The 24,611-nt window shown below is 37.1% G+C and overlaps 1 protein-coding gene across 1 annotated transcript; it reads right to left on the bottom strand.

Annotated features, from left to right (window-relative positions):
- Nucleotides 1–969: 969 nt before the first annotated feature.
- CLEC2A (C-type lectin domain family 2 member A) lies at nt 970–24,611 on the bottom strand. Its single transcript, XM_021923219.2, has 5 exons — nt 24,557–24,611; nt 18,561–18,641; nt 10,576–10,772; nt 4,517–4,620; nt 970–1,523 (listed from the first exon to the last, which is right to left on the bottom strand). Exons 1-5 carry the CDS (start codon nt 24,609–24,611, stop codon nt 1,409–1,411), a joined length of 552 nt encoding a protein of 183 aa, XP_021778911.2. The 3' UTR covers nt 970–1,408.

Raw genomic sequence — 24,611 nt, 5'->3', positions numbered from 1 at the left:
TTATTATACTTTAAGTTCTAGGGTACACGTGCACAACGTGCAGGTTTGCTACATATATATACATGTGCCATGTTGGTGTGCTGTACCCATTAACTCATCATTTACATTAGGTATATCTCCTAATGCTATCCCTCCCTACTACCCCCTCCCCACAATAGGACCCAGTGTGTGATGCTCTCCTTCCTGTGTCCAAGTGATCTCATTGTTCAATTCCCGCCTATGAGTGAGAACATGCGGTATTTGGTTTTCTGTTCTTGCGATAGTTTGCTGAGAATGATGGTTTCTAGCTGCATCCATTCCCTACAAAGGACATGAACTCATCCTTTTTTATGGCTGCATAGTATTCCATGGTGTATATGTGCCACATTTTTTTAATCCAGTCTGTCACTGATGGACATTTGGGTTGATTCCAAGTCTTTGCTGTTGTGAATAGTGCCGCAATAAACATACATGTGCATGTGTCTTTATAGCAGCATGATTTATAATCCTTTGGGTATATCCCCACTAATGGGATGGCTGGGTCAAATGGTATTTCTAGTTCTAGATCCTTGAGGAATCGCCACACTGTTTTCCACAATGGTTGAACTGGTTTACAGTCCCACCAACAGTGTAAAAGTGTTCCTAAGCTGTACTTCTTGGCTGGCCTATCAATATAGATCCCTTTAATTTGACTTATTAAAACCATCATTGTAGCCACAGGTCACCTAATTGTTTCTTGTTATTTGCTCTGAATTCTTAGTAGAATCAGGATTTTTCTGATTTTTGCACATATTGGAGCAGATATGTATTTTGAATTTATAAAGTTCTGTCTATAATCCTTCATGTATTCAGTCACGTTTGGTTCTTTTGTTTATTACTCACAAGGTTCTGTATTCTTGTCCCGTCCCACGGGATCGTCAACGTAGGCCCTAGAAGAGGGAGTGGGAACTCGGGGGGACAAGAGACACGAGAAATGGAGACAAGACAATATCCTGATCAAGTCTCGTTTATTGGTGGCAGTGTAATGCCTTATATAGACCAGCAGGGGCGGAGGTTGGGCCAGGGCGATGATGGTGGCCCTGCGGTGGGCGTGGCCAGGTACGTTTTGGTTTCTTTGGTCGGACGTCATGTTGCACCTGCGCTGTAAGTTGATCATTTTCCCGGGCGCGGGAAAATGGGTGATGAAGAACCCGGAAGAGCACCATTTTGTACTGGCGTATGAGATATCAGTACAGGGAAGAAGGTAAATCTAGGGAGGAGGTATAGAGTGGAAGCGTATAGAGCTCAGGCGTCAGTTGTCAGTTATAATCGCTATGGCCGGGCCACTCCGGACATATTCTATAATAGAGTGAGTGAGAAAACCACTTTTGCATAGTTAGCTCTTCTTTCAATCTTGAAGTGTGATAGTCATTTTCAAGTTTTTTCTGCTCTATAAAGAATATTGAGGTTTGCTGCAAATCCACTTGATATCAATAAATCCTCTGGAACTATGGACTCCATCAGCACTCAAGAAAGCAAAGGATCCGTTCCCTATAATTTCAAACCTGAAAAAGAACACTCTAAATCAGTCTGGGAACCACTTTACAGTTGTAATCAAAAATACAATTAAGAATAGAGTGATTTTAAATATATTATACCAAATACTGAGCTCCCAGAAAATATACCCACCCATCACCATATGCTACATTAAAATATCTGGCATATTAAGGGAAATAAGACTGGACATAAGTGTTTGTTGGAGTTAAAATCTGTAACCCTACTTAGAACAACTTGTAGATAGGTAGATAGACACATATAGATACACAAAGACAGGGGTAAGACCCTTCTTTCCTTCTATTCTTCCTTCCTTGCTTGCTTCTGTTCTTCCTTCCTTTCTTCCTTTCTTCTTTCTATCTATATGCAAAGAAAGAGAGAGTTGCCAAATTCAAAGATTCCTGAAATTTAAGATATCAGTTTTCTGGCATAATTTTAGTAAATGTACTTTTTCAAAGAGTAAAAATAAGATTTATATTTGCTTGGTACTTTTGAAACATACTGCAATAGAAACCTAAGAGACTGCTGACAATATTGTTTTTTACATTTCATCCTCGTGGATAGAAAGAATCAATATTGTGAAAATGGCCATACTGCCCAAAGTAATTTATAGATTCAATGCAATTCCCATCAAACTACCTTTGACATTCGCCACAGAATTAGAAAAAAAACTACTTTAACTTTCATACGAAACCAAAAAAGAGCCTGTACAGCCAAGACAATCCTCAACAAAAAGAACAAAGCTGGAGGCATCATGCTACCTGACTTCAAACCATGCTGCAAGGCTACAGTAACCAAAACAACATGGTACTGATACCAAAACAGACATATAGACCAATGGAACAGAACAGAGACCTCAGAAATAATGCCACACATCTACAGCCATCTGTACTTTGACAAACCTGACAAAAACAAGCAATGGGGAAAGGATTCCCTATTTAATAAAGGGTGCTGGGAAAACTGGCTATCCATACACAGAACACTAAAACTGGACCCCTTCCTTACACCTTATACAAAAATTAACTCAAGATGGATTAAAGACTTAAATGTAAAACCCAAAACCATAAAACCCCTAGAAAAAAACCTAGGCAATATTATTCAGGACATATGCATGGGCAAAGACTTCATGATGAAAATGTCAAAAGCAACAAAAGCCAAAATTGACAAACGGGATCTAATTAAACTAAAGAGCTTCTTCTGCACAGCAAAAGAAACTATCCTCAGAGTAAACAAGCAACTAACAGAATGGGATAAAATTTTTGCAATCTACCCATCTGACAAAAGTCTAATATCCAGAATCTACATGGAACTTAAATAAATTTATAAGAAAAAATAAACATCAAAAAGTAGGCAAAGGATATGAACAGACAGTTCCCAAAATAAGACATTTATGCAGCCAACAAACATATGAAATAAAAAGCTCAACATCACTGACCATTAGAGAAATGTAAATCAAAACCATAATGAGATACCATCTCATGCCAGTCAGAATGGCAGTTATTACAAACTCAAAAAACTATAGATGCTGGTGAGGCTGTGGAGAGATAGGAATGCTTACACACTGCTGGTGGAAATGTAAATTAGTTCAACCATTGTAGAAGACAGTGTGGTGATTCCTTAAGGATCTAGAACCAGAAATGCCATTTAACCCAGCAATCCCATTATTGGATATATACCCAAAGGAATATAAGTCATTCTATTATAAACACATATGCACACACATGTTTATTGCAGCACTATTTACAATAGCAAAAACATGGAATCAACCCAAATGGAAATCAAAGATAGACTGGTTAAAAAAAAATGTGGTACATATACACCATGGAATACTATTCAGCCATAAAAAAAGAATGAGTTCATGTCCTTTGCAGGGACATGGATGAATCTGGAAACCATTATCCTCAGCAAACTAACACAGGAACAGGAAAGCAAACACTGAATATAAACAGTTGAACAGTGAGAACACATGGACACAGAAAGGGGAACAACACACACTGAGGGCAGAAGAGGGTGGGGGAAAGGGGAGGAAGAGCATTAGGACAAATAGCTAATGCATGTGGGGCTTCAAACCTAGGTGATGGATTGATAGGTGCAACAATCCACCATGGCACGCACATACCTATGTAACAAACCTACACATTCTGCACTTGTATTCCGGAACTTACAGCAAAATAAAAAATATACATATTTTTTATTAATTTTCTTTGTCGATAACCAAATCTTTTCTTATTTATAAGTATAATTTGTCCTGTCTTGCCTATTTCAATATTTGTTTTATTGGTTGCTTTTTTTTAATCTAGCACTTTAGTAAAATAATAAGGCAGAGATAGATAAGTATCCAAGAAACAGTTATATAAATAAAAATTTTAACTAAATAAAAAATAAAAATTTTAAAAATAAATATAATATTGCTTATGATGAACATTTGGAAAGCTAAAGACAACTATACAATCCTCAACTGTTTTAATCTAAGAGATACTTTTAACAATTTTAACCCACCCAGGAAATGCTAACAGAAATAAAAATAAATAAAATAAGCAACAAATAAATAAAAATAAATAGTATTCATTGTGGTGGGCATTTGAAATGTTAAAGACAACTACAAAGTCTTTAACCCTTTAAAGACAAAGAAATCTTATAGAAACTTTACTTGGAAAGAAGTACAAGTAATACATGAGTTTTGACTTAAAATTTGCAGAATGATTAAATTTGAATTAGCAAAAGAGCACTAATTGTCAAGCTCTTGCTTGACAATAAAGATAAAATAACAAATAAAAATAAAAATGGAAAATTTCACTGTGTGTTATTTAACAAGGTGAGAAGAAAATGGGTTGCTCTAGGGTGTGCTTCAATGTGAACGGGCCTATGTCATAGATTGGAGACTGAAAAGTTAATTACACATGAAAAATAGAAAGATTTGTTTAAATAATACAACTCAAAATGCTTTAAAATTTTTCATAAGACACACCAGAATAAGAACATTCCTAATACATTGGAAACTCACCAATCATTGAATGTGGTGCCATTTGTCCATTTCCAAGAATCTCCTTGTTTCCTGCTTAGTCCAATCCAGTGCATATCAGTTCCTGCATACCTCTTCAAAAATTCCTTTCACAAAGCAAAGGGAATCAGCGATTACTTAATATGTTACAGCACATTGCTGAACATGCTTCCCACCCCAATTATTCTATCTTTTAGGATTCACATTCTAATTTGTCTTCCCTGATGCTTCTATAACAACAAACGGCACAGATGTTGATATTTGGGTTAGTTTTATCAGAATGATTTTCATTTTGCTTTTTTGCATCTTAAGTATCTCCAAATAGTTGGGCTACAATCAAGTCATTGACACTCCGAGCTACACTCTCATTATCTTTAAAGGTAACTTCCATGTCTCAAGTGAGAAATTAATGAAAAAATCATATTTAACTTTATTTCCTTCAAGTTCAAATTCCTAAACCATTCATATGTTCTAGTCACAGAGTGAATGACATAGGCTATAAATTAATTAGATGTTAAATTTGCCTAGATGACAATATAGGACCTAAGCAGGTTCTATGAGATCTGATACAGCATGTTCTTCAAGGATGATAGAAAACTAATGCTTACATATATTTTTTGTGTGCACAGGCACTTTTCCTAAAATCATAAAAGAGGGATGGCAGGGGGAGTAGTTTAATGGAAAGTATAAATACTATGAGAATAGGAAAATCCAGTGATAAAGTACTTTGATTAGATACTACAGTATGAATGCCACTGATATTGTAATGTTTTTTCATATAATCAGAGATAAAACTAACTTCTATATGAATATAATTTACTGCAATGAAACCTATTAAGTGATGGGTTTAGTCACTCCTCTGTTGGATTTTTGCTATTAAGTGACAAACCTTTTCATTAGCTTTTTGTTCTTTTAACTTTTATTTTAAGTTCTGGGGTATATGTGAAGGTTTGTTACATAGGTGGACTTGTGTCACTAAGGTTTGTTTTACAGATTATTTCATCACTCAAGTATTAAGCCCATTAACCAATAGTTATATCTGTCATATCTGCCATCACATAGTTCTGGGTTATTTATGGCAGTGTGCTAATTGAGATCAATAGGAGAGAACTGGAAAGTTTTTTATGTACATCATTTACATAGGCACTGAACAAACTTCTGTCTTAAATGAACAAATAACTAATTAAAAGCGAGTCTTACCCAATCCAAATAGAAACTGTCAGTACTAACTTTAGATCAAAAATAAAAGTAGACAGACTGATTAGTTTAGAAAAGATATTTAAAAATTAACTCATCCATAACAAAAGAATCATAAATCAATCATGTAAACACCACTGCAACCACTGTAGTTCTGCTTTTAGTTCTTTGAGGAATTGCCACACTGCTTTCCACAATAGTGGAACTTATTTTCACTCACACCAACAGTGTATAAGTGTTCTTTCTCTGTAACCTCGCCAGCATCTATAGTTTGGGACTGTTTAATAATATCCATTCTGACCGGTGTGAGATGATATCTCGTTGTGGTTTTGATTTGCATTTCTCTAACCATCAGTGATGTTGAGCTTTTTTCATATGTTTGTTGGTGGCATGTATGTCTTCTTTTAAAAAGTGTCTGTTTATGTCATTTGACCACTTTTAATAGGGTTGTTTTCCTCTTGTAAATTGAAGTTCCTTATAGATGTTGATATTAGACTTTCAGCAGATGCCGAGCTTGCAAAAGTTTTCTCCCATTCTGTAGTTTGGGTGCTTACTGTGCTAATAGTTTCTTTTGCTGTGCAGAAACTCTTAAGTTTAATTAGATACCATTTGTCAATTTTTACATTGTTTTTTAATCATTGCTTTTGTTGTCTTTATCATGAAATTTGCCTGTTTCAATGTCCAGGATGGTATGGCCTAGGTTTTCTTCTAAACTTTTTATAGTTTGGGGTTTTGCATTTAGGTCTTTTATCCATCCTGAGTTGATTTTTGTGTATGGTATAAGGAAGGAGTCTTGCTTCAATCTTTTGTATATAGCTAGCCAGTTATTCCAGCACAATTGATTAAATACGGAGTTCTTTTTCTATTGCTTCTTTTTGTCAGCTTTGTCAAAGATCAGATGGTCATAGGTGTGTGGCCTTATTTCTGGGCTCTCTATTCTGTTCCATTGGTCTATGTGCCTGTTTTTGTACCTGTACCATGCTGTTTTGGTTACTGTAGCCCTGCAATGTAGTTTGCAGTCAGGTAACATGATGCTTCTAGCTTTATTCTTTTTGCTTAGCCTTGGCTATTTGGGCTCTTTAATGATTCCATATGAATTTTTAAATAATTTTTTCTTTCTAGTTATATGAAGAATGTCATTGGTAGTTTGATAGGAATAGCATTGGATTTCTGTCATTCCAGCCAGTTCACCCTGGTTAAGAACTCTTGTTGGAGAACTGGTGCAGTTGTTTGGAGAACATATGACACTCTGACTATTTCATTTACTGGAGTTCTTGCATTAATTCTCTCTCATCACTGCATATGGGTGTTACTTTACCTGCAGTGTATATTTAGTACAGTCAATAGACCTCTTTTCTGTATGTTTTCATATGGCTGAAACTTTGGGCAGGGTCTTTATTTGAAGGTGACTTCTTGTCTTTGGTTTTAGAGGGGGTTATGTTAGTGAGACATTTTTGGTGTTGAAGCTTTGAGGTGTGATCCAGGAGGTGGCGCTTGAACATATTTGTCAGTTGGGAGACTCTTGTTGGATTGTGTGGCTCCCTTATGTTTCCTGATAGTTGCAGCTCTGTTCTCTCTCAATGTCCTGAAAATGTGGATTTCTCTCCCTCTTGAGTGCTGGCTGTAGATTGCAGCGTGGCACTCTTAGTCTGCTGACTGCAGCTCTTGGGTTATCAAAGTGTTTGTTTCTTCTCCAACTTGGAGGCAGCAATGGAAGAGACCTTAGTAGTGGTTAAGGCCAATGGTCTTTTGCTTTTCTCCTGGGAGCTTTACTCCAGAGAGATGCAAGTAATCAATCATTCAGTGCAATCAGCCCAGGATGGAGGGTCTGTGCTGTGGGCCCAAGCTGGGGGTTCCATGTCTGGTGATGAGCAAGGTGGGTGGGCAGAGCCTGTGGAGATGGACTGGCCTCCTCTCCTGCAACTTGTTGGAGAGGTGGATGAGAGACTTAGGGTCTTGGCTCCTTCATTAGTCTGAGGGCAGCAAGGGCAGTTCCAGTGCAGAGGCAGTGGCAGAGAGGTTTTCAGTTGCCTCTGGAGGCTCTGTCTAGGACATTCCAGACCTGCTACTGGCTCAGTAGCTCTTGCGAGGGGGGGCTGGAGGCCCAGGCCTGGAGGACCCTCCTGGTGAGGAGACAAGGAGATGGGCACCCATGTAACGGTCTGGCCACTTTATCACAGGCCTGCCGTGGTATGCTGGTGGCCATCTGCAGTCCCTATTCACCTCAGATTTTCTGATCCCTGTAGGTACCAACAGTGAAGCCTGCAAAACAGCAAAGAAGGTGGCCTGCCCCTCCCTCTGTGAGCTCTGTGTCAGGGAGGCACACACCTATTACTGGCCCAAACACACTTGTAGGAGGCGGCTAAAGACCCTGGTTGGAGATCCTGTAAAGTGAGGAGGAATGGGATTTGTTACCCACTTACAAGAGCAGTCTGGCCACTTTTTTTGTAGAGCAGCTGTGCTGTGTTGGGGTGCCACTTCCACCCCTGGTCAACGTGGATTCTCCAAACCCTGAAGGCTGGATGGCTAAGTCACCTAAACAGCAAAGATAGTGGCCTCCATCTCCCTCTAGGAGCTGTTTCAGGGAGGTGCAATGCTGTTATTGATGGCTGGCTAGAACTCCAAGCTAGCGGGTCCTATCCTGTGAGTTGCCATGGAAGAGGGTCCTACAGAATGTCACTGCTGAGCCCCCTGGATTCAGCTCCTTTACTAGGGATGTGTCAGGGGGTCTGACCTCCCTCTTGGCTGGAGTTGCAACTACTTTTGCTGGGAAGCCTGGAAAGCCTGGCTATCTAAGGCTCCCGGGTCTCTGCATGTGCCTGAGCAGCTGCTCTCCTGAGGCTCCGCTTAGCTCTGTGTGGTCAGACTGAAGGCCCTGGTGGAGCTGGTTCACGAGGGGATCTCTTGACCTGAGGGTTGCAAAGATCCATGGGAGCAGCATGGGTTCCAGGGGTTGCACATTCACTCACAACTTCCCTGGGCAAGGGGGGGTTCCCCTGGCTCCATGTCACTCCCAGGTTGGCCATCGACCTGCCTTGCTTTTCTCCACTGTCCATGGATTGAGTTGTTTCCTTGATTAGTTCCATTGCGTGTACCCTGGATGTTTCAGTTCAAAGTGCTGTATTTACTCACACCTTCAGTTCCTCTCTGTGAGAGCCTTGCACACCAGCTACTTCTAGTCGGTCATCTTGGCCACTCCCCAATCCCCAGCTATTCTTTAAAAACTAATCTATTTTCTTACTTTGTGTCCCAAGAGTCCACATGTCTCCTTCTTTGCCCTCTTTACTTCCATTAATTCACTTGCTTCTTCAAAGGGCATATTTCCTTCATATCTTTATCTCTAAATTCCAAGAGCTGTAGTTTTTTATTTTAATTTTTTCTGTCTATGCTTGGTAGAATGCAAATTGAAAAGGGTTAAAAAATAATTGACTTAATAATCTAAGAACATTTAATGAAGACATTTAGATACATAAACAGTATGCATTGTGGTAAAGGACATGGCATTACTAGTCATCTTGCCTGGGTCCAAATCCCAGTTCAAAAATTTATGGCTGTATCGTTGACTGGGTTATATAACATTTCTGTGACTGACTTTCCTCATCTTTAAAGCAGGAAGAGTTATATAACTCCTTCATGGGTGTTGGTAGATTACATGAGTTTTTATAGTTTCAGTGCTTAGAACACTGTTTAGCACATATTGTCATATACAGTTGACTCAATGTGGCAGTTAGGGGCACTGACTCCCTGTACCATCAAAAGACTGTATATAACTTTTGACTCCTCAAAAAGTTAACCATGCTGGGCAACAGTAGCTCATGCTAATTCTAGCACTTTGGGAAGCTGAGGCAGTAGGATTGCTTGATCCCAGTTTGAGACCAGCCTGGGCAACATAGTGAGACCTCATCTCTACAAAAAATAAACAAAATTAGCCAGGCAAGGTGGTGTGCACCTGTAGTCCTAGCTACTCAGGAGGCTGAGGTGGGAGGATTGCTTGAGCTGAGGAGTTCAAGACTGCAGTGAGCTGAGATTGCACCACTGCACTCCAGCCTAGACGACAGAATGAGAACCCTGTCTTAGAAACAAACAAACAAAAAACAAAAAACAAAAACAGAAAACTTAGCCACTAGTAGCCTGCTGTTGACTGGAAGTGTTACTGATAACATAAAAGTAAATTAACACATATTTTTATGTTATTTGAATTATATGCTGTATTCTTGCCATAAAGGAATCTAGAGAAAAGAAGGTGTTATTAAGAAAATCAGGCCAGGCACAGTGGCTCACGCCTGTAATCCCAGCACTTTGGGAGGAGGCGAGAGGCAGAGGCAGATGCAAAGGTCAGGAGATGAGACCATTCTGGCTAACATGGTGAAACCCTGTCTCTACTAAAAATACAAAAATTAGCGTGGTGGCGAGAGCCTGTAGAGATCCCAGCTACTTTCGGGAGGCTGAGGCAGGAGAATGGCATGAACCCGGGAGGCGGAGCTTGCAGTGAGCCGAGATCGTGCCACTGTACTCCAGCCTGGGCAACAGAGCAAGATCCCATCTCAAAAAAAAAAAAAAGAAAAGAAATTCGTAAGAAAGAGAAAATATATTTACTATTCATTAAGTGAAGGTGAGGCATCATAAACATCTTCATCCTCGTTTTCATATTGAGTAGGCTGAGGAGGGGGAGGAAGAGGAGTGGTTGCTCTTGCTGTCCTCTCAAGGGTGGCAGAGGGAAGAAAATCCGTGCATAAGTGAACCCACACTGTTCAAACCTATGTTGTTCAGGGATCAATAGTATTATAGTATTAGCTATTATTGTTTTTATTATGTTTTTATACAAACAATCTCTGAAATTACTGAAGACTTTTCTCTTTTCTTACCATATCTTTTTGTGTATCAATCTGAGAAAGTTCTGATTTCTGCAAACTGCAAAATATTTTACTGGCTGTCCAATTTCTGGTATCATCAGAAAAATAGAAACACTTGTCTCTCACTGCAAGCCAGTCCCCTGAACATGCCACACGTTTATCACATGTTGGCCATTTGACTGAAAAAAAGAAAGAAATGATCAGATAAAGCACAAGTTAAAAAGTGTTTCTACTCATTCTGTGTATTAATTTTACTTTTTGCTCCCGTGGTTTGAGGCCTGTAAGTTAGCTTCACCCCTAGAATGAGGATGAATTAATTTCCCCTGTCTGTAAGCAAGATCATTTAGTGATCAAGCAATACATATTTTATCTATTTTCCTGGTTTCTATTTTGAGAAATGGAACCACTAGCTTCTCATAATCTGTACTGACATCCTGGCAAAAACAATGCACACAATTTAGCTATAAGTTATGCAATCAAGGTAGATTGGAGATCTGCATGTAATTTATGCTTCAAAGGTTAGGATAAGAAATGGAGGCTTTCCTTTACCTATGAAAATACCCAAGCTAGGAAAGTGAAATTTGCCATAAAGGACAGCACATAAGTGAAACATAAGAATTAGTGAAACATTTGTTTCATTTCATTAACATCCAGTGCTGAAGAATATGGAATAATAATGAAAAGCACATTGTTTGGAGATTTACTGTCTCATGGTTTTATTTAGGTGCTAAGTATTTAGAATAAGACAAGTCCATGCATTCCACATGTTTGAATAAATTAATGTAAGTAGTAAAGAGTCAAGTAAATGCTCAAATGTAGGGCAGACTCCAAAGGCTGCACTCCCTACTTCATCATGAGTTTTTATTATTGCTTATTGTAGTGCTCAGAAGTGGATACACGCTATTACACAGCATATACAATATAACGTGTTTCAACTCTCTCTCTCTCTGCTCTTTTTTTAAATTTAAACTTTAAGTTCTGGGATAAATATGAATAATGTGCAGGTTTGTTACAAAGGTATACATGTGCCATGGTGGTTTGCTGCACCTATCAACCCGTCATCTAGGTTTTAAGCCCCACATGCATTAGATATTTGTCCTAATGATCTAGCTCCCCTTGCCCCCTACCCCCTGACAGGCCCCGGTGTGTGATGCTTACCTCCCTGTGTCCATGAATTCTCATTGTTCAACTCCCACTTATGAGTGAGAACATGCGGTGTTTGGTTTTCTGTTCCGGTGTTAGTTTGCTGAAGATGATGGCTTCCAGCTTCATCCATGTCCCTGCAAAGGACATGAACTCATTCTCTTTTATGGCTGCATAGTGTTCCATGGTGTATATGTGCCACATTTTCTTTATCCAGTCTATCATTGATGCGCATTTGACTTGGTTCCATGTCTTTGCTATTGTAAATACTGCTGAAGTAAACATGTGTATGTGTGTCTTTGTAGCAGAATGATTTATAATCCTTTGGATATATACCCAGTAATGGGATTGCTGGGTCAAATGGTATTTCTTGTTCTATAACCTTGAGGAATCACCACACTGTCTTCCACGATGGTTGAACTAATTTACAGTCTCACCAACAGTGTAAAAGTGTTCTTATTTCTCCACTGTCTTGCCAGCATCTGTTGTTTCCTGACTTGTTAATAATCACCATTCTGACTGGTCTGAGATGGTATCTCATGTGGTTTTGATTTGCACTTCTCTACTGACCAGTGCTGATGAGCTTTTTTTCATATGTTTACTGGACACATAAATGTCTTATTTTGTCTTTCTGCTCTTTTTAATCAGGGAATAAATGATATAAAAACTTCTTACAGAAACTCTTGTCTATATTTAACTTCCACATGTTTAGGCAGCAATAACATTAACCTTTAAGAATACACTGACAGAAAAGACTATAAACAATAAAACTATAAATATTCTTGAGAATGACCAAAACCAGACCCATCCACATCAAACAAAACCAACCACACCAAACCAAACCAAAACAAAACAAACAGTGCTACCTAGCCAAATTTAAGTGCTAAATTAAGCATAGCATGCACATGGAAAATTAAGTGCTGGAGACTATTTGGCCATGGCTCAGGAATTAAATTCTACCTTTGGATCCTTTTTACAAAATAAATCCATAGTAGCTAGAGGAATTGTAACAACTTCATTTTTACACATATTGCAACTTTAATGAGACAGTCTGGCAACAGAGCACATAGGACATTATTTCATTGTTTTTCATGAAACAATATGACAGTAAAGGATTTCAGAACTGAAATATGTCAGTCTGGCATACAAACTCTTTGGAGTTAAAGGCGCTTTTAAAACAGCAGATGCAAGACAAAACACTCTAAGCTTCCTTCTTTTTTTTTTTTTTTGAGACGGAGTCCCGCTCTGTGGCCCAGGCTGGAGTGCAGTGGCCGGATCTCAGCTCACTGCAAGCTCCGCCTCCCGGGTTCACGCCATTCTCCTGCCTCAGCCTCCCGAGTAGCTGGGACTACTACAGGCGCCCGCCACCTCGCCCGGCTAGTTTTTTGTATTTTTTAGTAGAGACGGGGTTTCACTGTGTTAGCCAGGGTGGTCTCGATCTCCTGACCTCGTGATCCGCCCGTCTTGGCCTCCCAAAGTGCTGGGATTACAGGCTTGAGCCACCGCGCCCGGCCCCTTCTTTTTCTTGTAAGCAGGAGATAAGATACCTACGTGGAAGATGTCCTCTCTATACCAGAGGGAAAGTAACATTCTTATAATCAAGGATAGGTAATTGAGGTCAAAGGAAATGTGTACAGATAACATTTGTTAGTTTAGCATTTATCTTCCTGGTCACTTTTCCACCCAATTATTTACCCTAGATCAAGTCCCTTTACCTTGCCACATTTTCATAATTTATTACCCTTTGTTTAATTCAGTATATAAGTGTTCAACTCTAACTGCATCTTTAGGCTTTTATAAGGAAGATACACATGTCTCATCAAACTTATATTTAGTAAACACATGTGCTTTGCTCTAGTTGATGTGTCTTGTGCCAATTTCATTCTCAGGCCCAGTAGAAAAACCCTCAGAGGGTAGAGGTAAAATTCTGCCTCCCAAGTAATAGAAATAAATAAATGTTTTATAGAATAACTCTAAGTGATATAACTTACTCTTGATTAAAAAGAAATTAAAGGAATGCTACAATTATGGAGGTAGAGCTACATGGTTTTTAACATTTTTCAAGCATTAAAGTTACACAGACAAGCTTTTCTATCCCAGGTCTGGAATGAATTATTTGTGAGAGGCAACTGAATCATTCTGTCAGGCTCCGAAAGGCCCTGGTGTGGATGTTCCCCTCCCTATGTCCACGTATTCTCACTGCTCAATTCCAATTTATGAGTGAGAACATGTGGTGTTTGGTTTTCTGTTCCTGTGTTAGTTTGCTGAAGATGATGGCTTCCAGCTTCATCCATGTCCCTGCAAAGGACATGAACTCATTCTCTTTTATGGCTGCATAGTGTTCCATGTTGTGTATGTGCCACATTTTCTTTATCCAGTCTATCATTGATGTGCATTTGACTTGGTTCCAAGACTTTGCTATTGTAAATACTGCTACAGTAAACATATGTGTGTGTGTGTCTATATAGTAGAATGATTTATAAACCTTTGGGTATATACCTAGTAATGGGATTGCTGGGTCAAATGGTGTTTCTGGTCCTCAATCCTTTAGGAATCGCCACACCGTCTTCCACGATGTTTGAACTACTTTACAGTCCCACCAGCAGTGTAAAAGTGTTCCTGTTTCTCCACTGCCTTGCCAGCATCTCTTGTTTCCTGACTTGTAAATAATCACCATTCTGACTGGCCTGAGATGGTATCTATGTGGTTTTGAATTGCTCTTTTCTACTGACCAGTGATGATGAGCTTTTTTCATATGTTTACTGGGCACATAAATACCTTCTTTTGTCTGTTTGCTCTTTTTAATCAATGAATAAATGAATATAAAAACTTCTTGTAGATACTCTTGTCTGTATTTAACTTCCAGATGTTTAGACAGCAATAACATTAAGCTCTAAGACTACTGACAGAAGAGACCGTAAACAAGAAGACAATCAGTATTGTTGAGAATGACCAAAACCAAACTCATCCACATCAAACCAAACCAAACCAAATCAAACCAAACGAAAACAAAACAAACAGCAGTGCTACTTAGCCAAATGTAAGTGCTAAATTAAGTATAGCATGCATATGGAAAATCAAGTGCTGGGGACTATTTGGACATGGCTCGGGAATTAAATTCTACCTTTGGATGCTTTTCACAAAATAAACCCATTGTAGCCAGAGGAAATGTAACAACTTCATTTTTACACATATTGCAACTTTCATGAGACAGTCTGGCAACAGGTCACATATGCCATTATTTCGTTGTTTTTTTCACGAAACAATATGATAGTAAAGGATTTCAGAACTGAAATATGTCACTCTGGCATACAGAATCTTTGGAGTTAAAGGCACTTTTAAAACAGCAGATGCAAGACAAAACACTCTAGACTTCCTTCTCTTTCTTATAAGCAGGACATAAAATACGACCTACATGAAAATATCCTCTTTATACCAGAAGGAAAGGAACATTCTTATAATGAAGGATTGGTAGTTGAGGCCAAAGAAAATGCGTACAAACAGCATCTGTTAATTTAACATTTATCCTTCTGGTCACTTTTCCACCTAATTAACTACCCTAGATCCAGCCCCTTTGACTTGCCACGTTTTCACAATTCATTACCCTTTGTTTAAATCAGTAGATAAGTGTTCAACTCTTACTGCATCTTTCGGCTTTCATAAGGAAGACATACATGTCACGTCAAACTTATATTAAATAAATGCATGTGCTTTGCTCAAGTTGATGTGTCTTGTGCCAGTTTCATTCTCAGGCCCAGCAAAAACAAAAAGAAGAAAAAAAAAAAGAAAACCCTGAGAGGGTACAGGTAAAATTTTGCCTCCCAATACTAATAAATAAATAAATGTTATAGAACAACTATTAGTGACATAACTTTACTCTTGATTAAAAAGAAATTAAAGGAATGCTACAATTATGGAGGTCGAGCTGCACGGTTTTTAAAATTTATCAAGCATTAGAATTATACAGACAAGTTTTTTGATCCTAGGTCTGGAATGCAGCATTTGTCAGAGACAACTTACTCATTCTGTCAGGCCCTGACGGGTCCCAGTGTGTGATGCTTGCATCCCTGTGTCTATGGATTCTTATTGTTCAACTCCCACTTATGAGTGAGAACATGCGGTTTTTGGTTTTCTGTTCCTGTGTTAGTTTGCTGAAGATGATGGCTTCTGGTTTCATCCACGTCCCTGCATAGGACATGAACTCATTCTTTTTAATGGCTGCAAAGTGTTCCATGGTGTTTATTTGCCACATTTTCTTTATTCAGTCTATCATTGATGCGCATTTGACTTGGTTCCAAGTCTTTGCCATTGTACATTGTGCTGCAGTAGACATATGTGTGCATGTGTCTTTGTAGTAGAATGATTTATAAACCTTTGGGTATATACCCAGTAATGGGATTGGTGGATCAATTGTGTTTCTGGCTCTAGATCCTTGAGGAATTGCCACACAGTCTTCCACGATGGTTGAACTAATTTACACTCCCACCAACAGTGTAAACGTGTTCCTGTTTCTCCACAGCCTCGCCAGCATCTGTTGTTTCCTGACTTTTTAATGATCGCCATTCTAACTGGCCTGAGATGGTATCTCATGTGGTTTTGATTTGCATTTCTCTACTGACCAGTGATGATAAGCTTTTTTTCATATGTTTACTGGCCACATAAATGTCTTCTTTTGTCTTTCTGCTCTTTTTAATCAATGAATAAATGAATACAAAAACTCCTTGTAGAAACTTTTGTCTACATTTAACTTCCAGATGTTTAAACAGCAATAACATTAAGCTCTCAGACTACACTGACAGAAGAGACTACAAACAAGAAGACAATCAGCATTTTTGAGAATGACCAAAGCCAAACCCATCCACATCAAACCAAACCAAAGGAAAACAAAACAAAGCAAACAAAGCAAAACAAACAGCAGTGCTACTTAGCAAAATTTAAGTGTTAAATTAAGCAAACGATGCATATGAAAAATCAAGTGCTGGGGACTATTTGGCCATGGCTCACGAATTAAATTCTCCCTTTGGACCCTTTTCACCAAATAAACCCACAGAACCAAGGAAATTTAACTTCATTTTTACAAATATTGCAACTCCAATGAGACAGTCTTGCCAACAGGTCACATATGCCATTATCTCTTTATTTTTTTTCATTTAACTTAATACGATAGTGAAGGAGTTCAGAACATGATGCCCCGAAATACGTCAGTCTGGCATATAGACTCTTTTGAGTTAAAGGCACTTTTAAAACAGCAGATGCAAGACAAAACACTCCAAGCTTCCTTCTTTTTCTTATAAGCAGCAGATAAAATACCTACGTGGAAGATGTCCTCTCTATACCAGAGGCAAAGTAACATTCTTATAATCAAGGATAGGTAGTTGAGGCCAAAGGCAATATGTACAAACAACATTTGTTAATTTAACATTTGTCTTTCTGGTCACTTTTCCACCCAAGTAATTACCCTAGATCAAGCCCCTTTATGTTGCCACATTTTAATAATTTATTACCATTTGTTGAATTCAATATATAAGTGTTCAACTCTACCTGCATCTTAGGCTTTCATAAGGAAGACATGCATGTCACATCAAACTTGTATTAACTAAACACATGTGCTTTGCTCAAGTTGATGTGTTTTGCGCCAATTTCATTCTCAGGCCCAGCAGAAAAACCCTGAGAGGGTAGAGGTAAAATTTTGCCTCCCAGCTAATAGAAATAAATAAATGTTTTATAGAACAAACAATTAGTGACATAACTTACTCTTGACTAAAAAGAAATTAAAGGAATGCTACAATTATGAAGGTCGAGCTGCATGATTTTTAAAATTTATCAAGCATTAGAGTTATACAGCCAAGGTTTTTGATCCTAGGTCTGGAATGTATTATTTGTGAGAAGCAACTTACTTATTGTATCCTGTATATTTTTTGTCTGTAAATGGATTTTCTTGTACCTGTATCCTAGCCTAATGAGGATTAAATACAAAAAACAGAGTATAGTATATTTAACATTAGCTCACTAATTCACAAACTCTTAAAAAGAAAATTATCTGTAATAAGCCCATAGAACTGATGTTTATGTGTTTTTTTTTAAAATATAAATATAGACATTGACCCTCCTAGTTTTAAAACTTGAAACTTAAATTTGTCTTATTTGAGTTCCTTCTTTAGGCATCTGATCTTTAGGCCTCGCAGATAGTAACAGGAAACTGAAAGTCACCAGATCACCACTTCCAGACCACGGACTCCTCACCATCATGATTGCCTCACCGACCACCTGTTCCCTGTTGACCGACTCTTCTTCCCTATCCCTCCCTAATTCCTGTTGACCAGGCCTAACATTCTCGTTATCTTTCCCTAATTCTTGTTTTCTCACAAATAGTTACCTTTCTTTCCTGCTATATGAACCCCTAATTTTAGTCAGTTGGGTAGGCGAATTTGAGACTGATCTCCCATTCTCCCTGTTGACACCACCCAAATAAAAATCCTATTTCCCTGGCAGTAGTCATTGTCTCCGGGATTGGCTTTCTGTGCCGTGGGCAATGGGACCTAGACTGAACCCCTGGCATTTCAGTAACATAGCTATTGCTGTTGCCATCTGGTGGTCATCTAAGAATTTAAGATTATTTTTCTTAAGCGTCAAGGACTATAAAGTCAAGAACATAATTCTACTGTAAAACTGAGAGTGTTTTGAGGAGAGGCAAGGATTATGGTAAAAAATGTTGAACTGGTAAAAACTTGAGTACAAGTGTCTACAAAACCCTTAATCACTCTAGATCTGGGAGATTTGGAGTTAAATGTGAGATATACATAGACCCATCAGGTGTGAAGAACCATAGAAAGTGTATGAATTAAACCACTCACCTATCATAATAATGCAAGCTGCAAAAATAATCACGAAGCACACACAAAGGCAAATCTTCCAGTTTGGTTTAAAGTTGCAAACTGCAAATTAAATCAACACATATTATAAAATTTCTGAATAAGCACTGGATATTATTACTGGTGTATTCCTCTCCTATAATTGTTAATCAGGAAACCCTCAATCAAGTATATACATCTCAAAATAACAAAGGATAGCAAACCATCACAAAGTACAAGGAAGGTAAGTACCAAAAAATGATTGCTATAGCTGTTCAGCTGGAAAGAGTGGTGAGTGGAGAAATCACTTAGTCTTGGGGGAATGAGGAAAGAAAGGAAAGGTTACTCAAAAGGTAGAAATAGTTTGAATGGGGGATTGTAAGCAAAAAAGCACAAAGATCATCAAAAGGTCCATGATTAGAACAAATGTTTATAACAGATATATAAGGCAGTAGAATTGGAGACAGGAAAGAAAGGAGTCATAAGGTCATGACAGAAGACCTTAAATGAGAGATATATTTTTTCTTTATTCTTTAAGCCATGGAGGAAAGAAACAATGTGTTTCAGCAAGAGAATATTCAAGATAAAAGCAGTAATTTATTTATTTGTGGTAAGCAAAAAAAATTAGAGAGGACTCAGGATTTGACACTCATGGAAATGCTGTGAGGTTAAGAACAAATAATAATTCTATTAATGATAAAGTAATTGTAGCTGATATATCATTAGTAGATGTAGAAACAATCTAGGAAGAATGTGTGTGTGTGTGTGTGTGTGTGTGTGTGTGTACAGTCATGCATAGCTTAACAATGAAGAGATATTTTGAGAAATGTGCCTGTAGGTGATTGTGTCATTGTGGGAACATCATAGAATGTACTTACACAAACTTAGATGGTACAGCCTACTAACACCTAGGCTATATATGACAGACTGTTGCTCCTAGACTACAAACCTGGATAGCATGTTATTGTACTAATTACTGCAGACAATTACAACACAATGCTAAATACTTGCATCTGAACATAGAAAAGGTACAGTGAAAATACCATATAAAAGATCAAAAATGGTACATCTTTACAGGGCAGCTTCACTGTAATCTCATGGGACGATTGTCATTATGCAATCTGTCATTGACCAAAACATTGTTCTGCGGTGCATGACTATATGTGCATATAGCACATATGTGCATAAACACAGATTATATATATATATGTATGCATGCCTATATGCATATATATGCTTTATATGTATGTAAATATACATGTACATATACAAACATATGTTTAAGTATTAGAAAACAGGACTCGAAGAAAGAAAAATTTAAAAAGAAGTCATAGGCTTTCTCTCTTTCTTCAGAGCTTAAAGCAGCCTTAGTGAATGAAAACTAAAAGTTATTAGTTTTCATGATCACCCGACAACAGATAATGTGCAACAAAGTAATTTCAAGAAGAGATTGAGAGAAGCCAGATTCTAAGATGTTTACAAAGAGAATGTTTGATAAGAAGAAGAGTTTGGTAATTTATCTTCCATCAAGAGAAACAATAGCTAAAGATAGAAAATACAAAATGTGGTTTTTTTTTTTTTTTTTCAAGATTAGGGAGAAATGAAGAACAAGGAAGAGGAAAAGACAAAAACCACTTCATAAATTTCAGACACTCGAAAGGGTAATTTATGGGCAAAGCCACGTCTTACACAAGTGGTATTGAAACAACTGAGAAAAAAAGACTTTACCGTACTACAACATCATTTTACAAAATGTATTTAAGACATTTCATTGACCTGAACATAAAACTTGAAACCATAAAATTTCTAAAACACATAAAATAAATTGTTTGTGACCATGAGAATTAGTAAAGATGTCTTAGAGAGAGAAGAGAAAGTACAGTGTAAAATTAAAAGAAAATAATAAATTGAATGTAATTGAAATTTAAGTGCAGGGCATGGTGGCTCATGCCTGTAATCCCAGCACTTTGGGAGGCCAAGGCGGGTGGATCACCTGAGGTCAAGAATTTGAGACCAGCCTGGCCAACATGGTGAGACCCCTTCTCTACTAAGAATACAAAAAATTAGCCAGGCATGGAGGCGGGCACCTGTAATCCCAGCTACTCGGGAGGTTGAGGCAAGAGAATACTTGAACCCAGGAGGCGGAGGCTGCAGTGATCAGAATTGTGCTACTGCACTCCAGCCTGGGCAACAGAGTGAGGCTCTGTCTTAAAAAAAAAAAAAAAAAAAAAAAAGAAAGAAAGAAAGAAACTTAAAACTGCCCATTTTAAAATACAAGACACTGTTGTGAATATAAATATGCAAGTTACGGACTGAGAGAAAATAGTTGCAACACATGTATGCAACTAGAAAGACTAGTATCGAAAATATTAAAAGGTCTGTAATTTAGAGATATAGTACAAACAACTTGATCAAAAAAATGAACCAAAGTACTGAACAAATACTTACAAAAGAATACACGCAAGTGACCAATAAGGACATAAAAGATGTTCCATATTATTAGTCACAAGCAAAATGCAAAATAAAACCACAATGGAATATGACTACCTGTCACTTGTACTGTTAAAATGAAAAAGACTGACAGTATCAAGTGTTAGCAGGATATAGACTACCCAAAACACATACACCACTGGTTGAAGTTCAAAAATGTATAAGTGTTTTGGAAAACTCTTTAGCAGTTTTTATTTTTAATTAAAATACATGTCCTTCATTCCTGCTTTGGCATGCGATATTTACAATAGATTGGAAGTCATCCCTACCGTTCTCACGGTGACAACAAAAAAAGCTGAAAAAAACTAAATAAAAACAACACTTCTAGTATACCGAAATAGTATTGATTTGTTAAATGTGCACTTTTAAGTAACCTTGTTGAACTCTGGTATTATTTCTAATAGTTTTCTAGTTGATTCTGTTGGTATTTATTTTTATATAATCAAATTATCTGAAAATATTGCAGATACAACTCTTCCATTGCAATCCTTTTCCTTTATAATTCCTTTTGTTTTCTTATATCACTGGCTACCTTTAGCATTGTACTACACTACTGCTAAACAGTAGTAGTTACAGTGAACATTTTTTCTTGTTTTTAATCTTAAACGGAATGTTTAAATTTTCATTATTAAGCACTGTAAAAATGCTGTATGAATTTAACATACAACATTAGCAATTTAAAAAAGAATTTTTCTATTCCTGGTTTATTAAAAGGAACTTATCTCAGACATTGAATGTTGTCAAATGTTTTCTTGTTGTTATCAAATACACTTACTGAATAATCATGTGGACTTTCAAAAATGTTTAATGGGGTAGCTTGCACTGCTGTTCTGATATCAAAGCACTCCTAAGGTAAATCCACTTAAATATGAATTTTTAACTGCTTTGTTGTATATAGTAAAAAAATATTTTCTTGGGATTTCTATTTCTAATTTCATAAGAAGATGAGTCTGTTTCTTATTGTCTTGTTCTAACCTTGTTTGGAAATCAAAAATTCTATTAAATTGGGGTAAATTTCTCATTTTGCTATTTTTTGAAGCAAGATGTCCAATACAAAAATTAGCTATTTCTTGAAAGATCAGTAGATCACTCTATTTTAGTTGCCTTTTCAATTTATTTATTTTTAATTTCTATAGTTCTACAATTATTTGTTTATTCTCATTGTATTTTGGTATTTTATATTTTTTAGACCTCCCTGTTCTTTTTCTTATATTTACAAATGCATTAATGTTTTAGTTTGCTAGGTCTGCCCTAATACGTTGTCACAAACTGGGCGGCTAAAATTAACAGGAATGCATTGTCATACAGTTCTGGAGACAAGAAGTCTGAAATTAAGATGCTGGTAGGATGGGTTCCTTATGAGTCCTGTAAGGAAAGAATCTGTTCCAGGCTATTCTCCTCGGCTTGAAGATGGCATTCTCCCTGTAAATGGGTCTGTCTCTAAATTTTCCTTTTTTATGCGAACACCAGTAATATTAAATTAGGGCCCACCCTATCGACCTAATTTTAACGTGGTGGAGACACTATCACCAAACCAGGTCACATTCTGAGGTAGAGGGGGTTAGAGCTTCAATATATAAATTTTTAAGAGAACAGAGTTTGCCCCATAATGATTGATGAATTATTTCCATAATGTTTTATTAAATTTTCGTATTTGTGGTTTTTGTGATTATTTGTACTTTTTTGACGTTTTGTTTAATGTATCTTCTTCTGCAAACTTTCAGACATCTTGTTCTTTAGTCTTTTCTAATAGCCACCATTTGATTTGTTATCCTTCTCATTTCTTCTCTTTTTCATTAACATCTCCTGTTACCTCTATTTTTTATTTTGTATATTTTTATTTCACTCCATTGTGCCAAGATACATGTTTTTTCTTATCTATTTTGTTTGCACACTTTTGAAGTTTCAATCTGAGGTGTTTGGTTTTTATTAATTTTAGAAGTTGGAATATTATTTCTTCAAATATTTCCTACCCACTATTCTTTTTCTCTCTCGCTCCGTTTCAGATTCTTGTTATCTAGAAGGTAGCATTTCTACTTCTATTTTTCATATCTCTCAGCTTTTATTTTATATTTTCTAACTGTTTTCTTTTCTGTCATGTTTATAATAGGTCTCCTAGGTCTTATTCATTCTTAATCAGCATCCATTCTACTAATTAACTCCTCAAAATATTCTTTATTTCAAAGATTATATTTCTATAACTATTATTTTCACTTGGTTTTTATTGCGTTCTTGGCTCTTCTTCATTTTATTTCTTTTCTTTTGGAACATTTTTATTATGCTTTAATTAAATTCTCAAAATAGATGTTCTAATGATTCCTGCAGCCCGGTTTTCTCATAATCTTCCAGTAAATCCTTCACAGTACTTCATATTTTGCCTCTTTTCATTATGCAATGAGACAAATTTTCTTCCACTTTATACTCTCTAAACTCTTAAATCTGTTACCCAGACAAGCCTGACTAATTTATTTGGATAAAGGAATGGAATCTTATTTATTTTTGTAATACTAATGTCCAGTTGTTTAAAATTTAGAATAACTTAAAAAAAATTTCTCATAAAGTTTTCATAGATCAAGAGTTCGTAACTATGACCGATAGTTAGAATACACAAGGAGGTAAATTTAACCTTACCCTAAAGAAACTTCTAACTAGAACGTCCCTAAATTAAAATGGAAAGTCTTTTAAGACTGAGAGATGTTATCACTGAAAACATTCTAGTCTAGGCTGCTAGAAGTGCTATAGCTAGAAATGGCACGGTAGATGAAAAATTTTATTAGGTAGCTACTGAGGTCTCTTCAAACTTTAAGAGTATCAGGCTTACTTCTTATTAAGAGAATTATCCCAGTTGTCCTGGGAATTCATACCAGTAAACTTTAACAGAGGTTTCAGCTGGAGTCCGTAACTGATTTCAAGATTTTACTTTTTATCTCTTCACTGTCTTTATCTTAAAGTTTTGGCAGGCTTCCTATTCCAGTCATTTGGCATACAATTCATTTGTTTTCTTTAACATAAACCCTCTGAACTATTGTGAATGGAGGGCGTTTGTATGTGTACCTTGTTTTTATTTGTTGGTTTGTTTATGTTTCAATCCACTGAAAACCAACTCCATTGTTAGCCTTAGCTGAATCTTACACTTTTTGAAAAGTTCTTTTCAGTCTCATTAAGTCACAATCGTCAAGCCTCCTTCCAGAGTGAAGCATTTGCTTTTTATTCTGTATAAAAGTGTGAAGCAATTTTTTTCCTGTGAAAGTACATTTTAAAAACATCCTTATTGAGATATAATACACGTACCATAAAATTCTCCCCCAAACCTTCCTACACACAAGCTTATACCCTCTCTTGCAGACGTAAAACTCTACATGCTCTAGGAGGCTTCCACAATCCTCCAAAAGTGCTTCCCCATGCCTCACTTTAGTAGACTTTCAGCGTAAGTAAAGAGTCCACATTTTTAAGCTGTCCTGTATTTTATCTTTCCTTTACTTCCTTCTCATTCACTCTGTAAAACTTACTTGTCCGACGTTTGAAGCCATCAGGTCTGCCATCCCGCAGCTCTGGATTAATCAT

Source organism: Papio anubis, chromosome 9, assembly GCF_008728515.1.
Source record: "Papio anubis isolate 15944 chromosome 9, Panubis1.0, whole genome shotgun sequence".
Lineage (NCBI taxonomy): Eukaryota > Metazoa > Chordata > Mammalia > Primates > Cercopithecidae > Papio > Papio anubis.
The sequence above is the reverse complement of the archived record's forward strand: the minus strand, read 5'-3'. Positions and strand labels throughout refer to the sequence as shown.

Coding starts and splice junctions, on each gene's coding strand:
- CLEC2A (XM_021923219.2), bottom strand. CDS start 24,611: ATGATTAATCCAGAGCTGCGGGATGGCAGACCTGATGGCTTCAAACGT. Junction 10,773..18,560: donor AGCTTGCATTATTATGATAG/GTGAGTGGTTTA, acceptor TTTAACTTGTGC/TTTATCTGATCATTTCTTTC. Junction 1,524..4,516: donor GGCACCACATTCAATGATTG/GTGAGTTTCCAA, acceptor GTTCTTTTTCAG/GTTTGAAATTATAGGGAACG.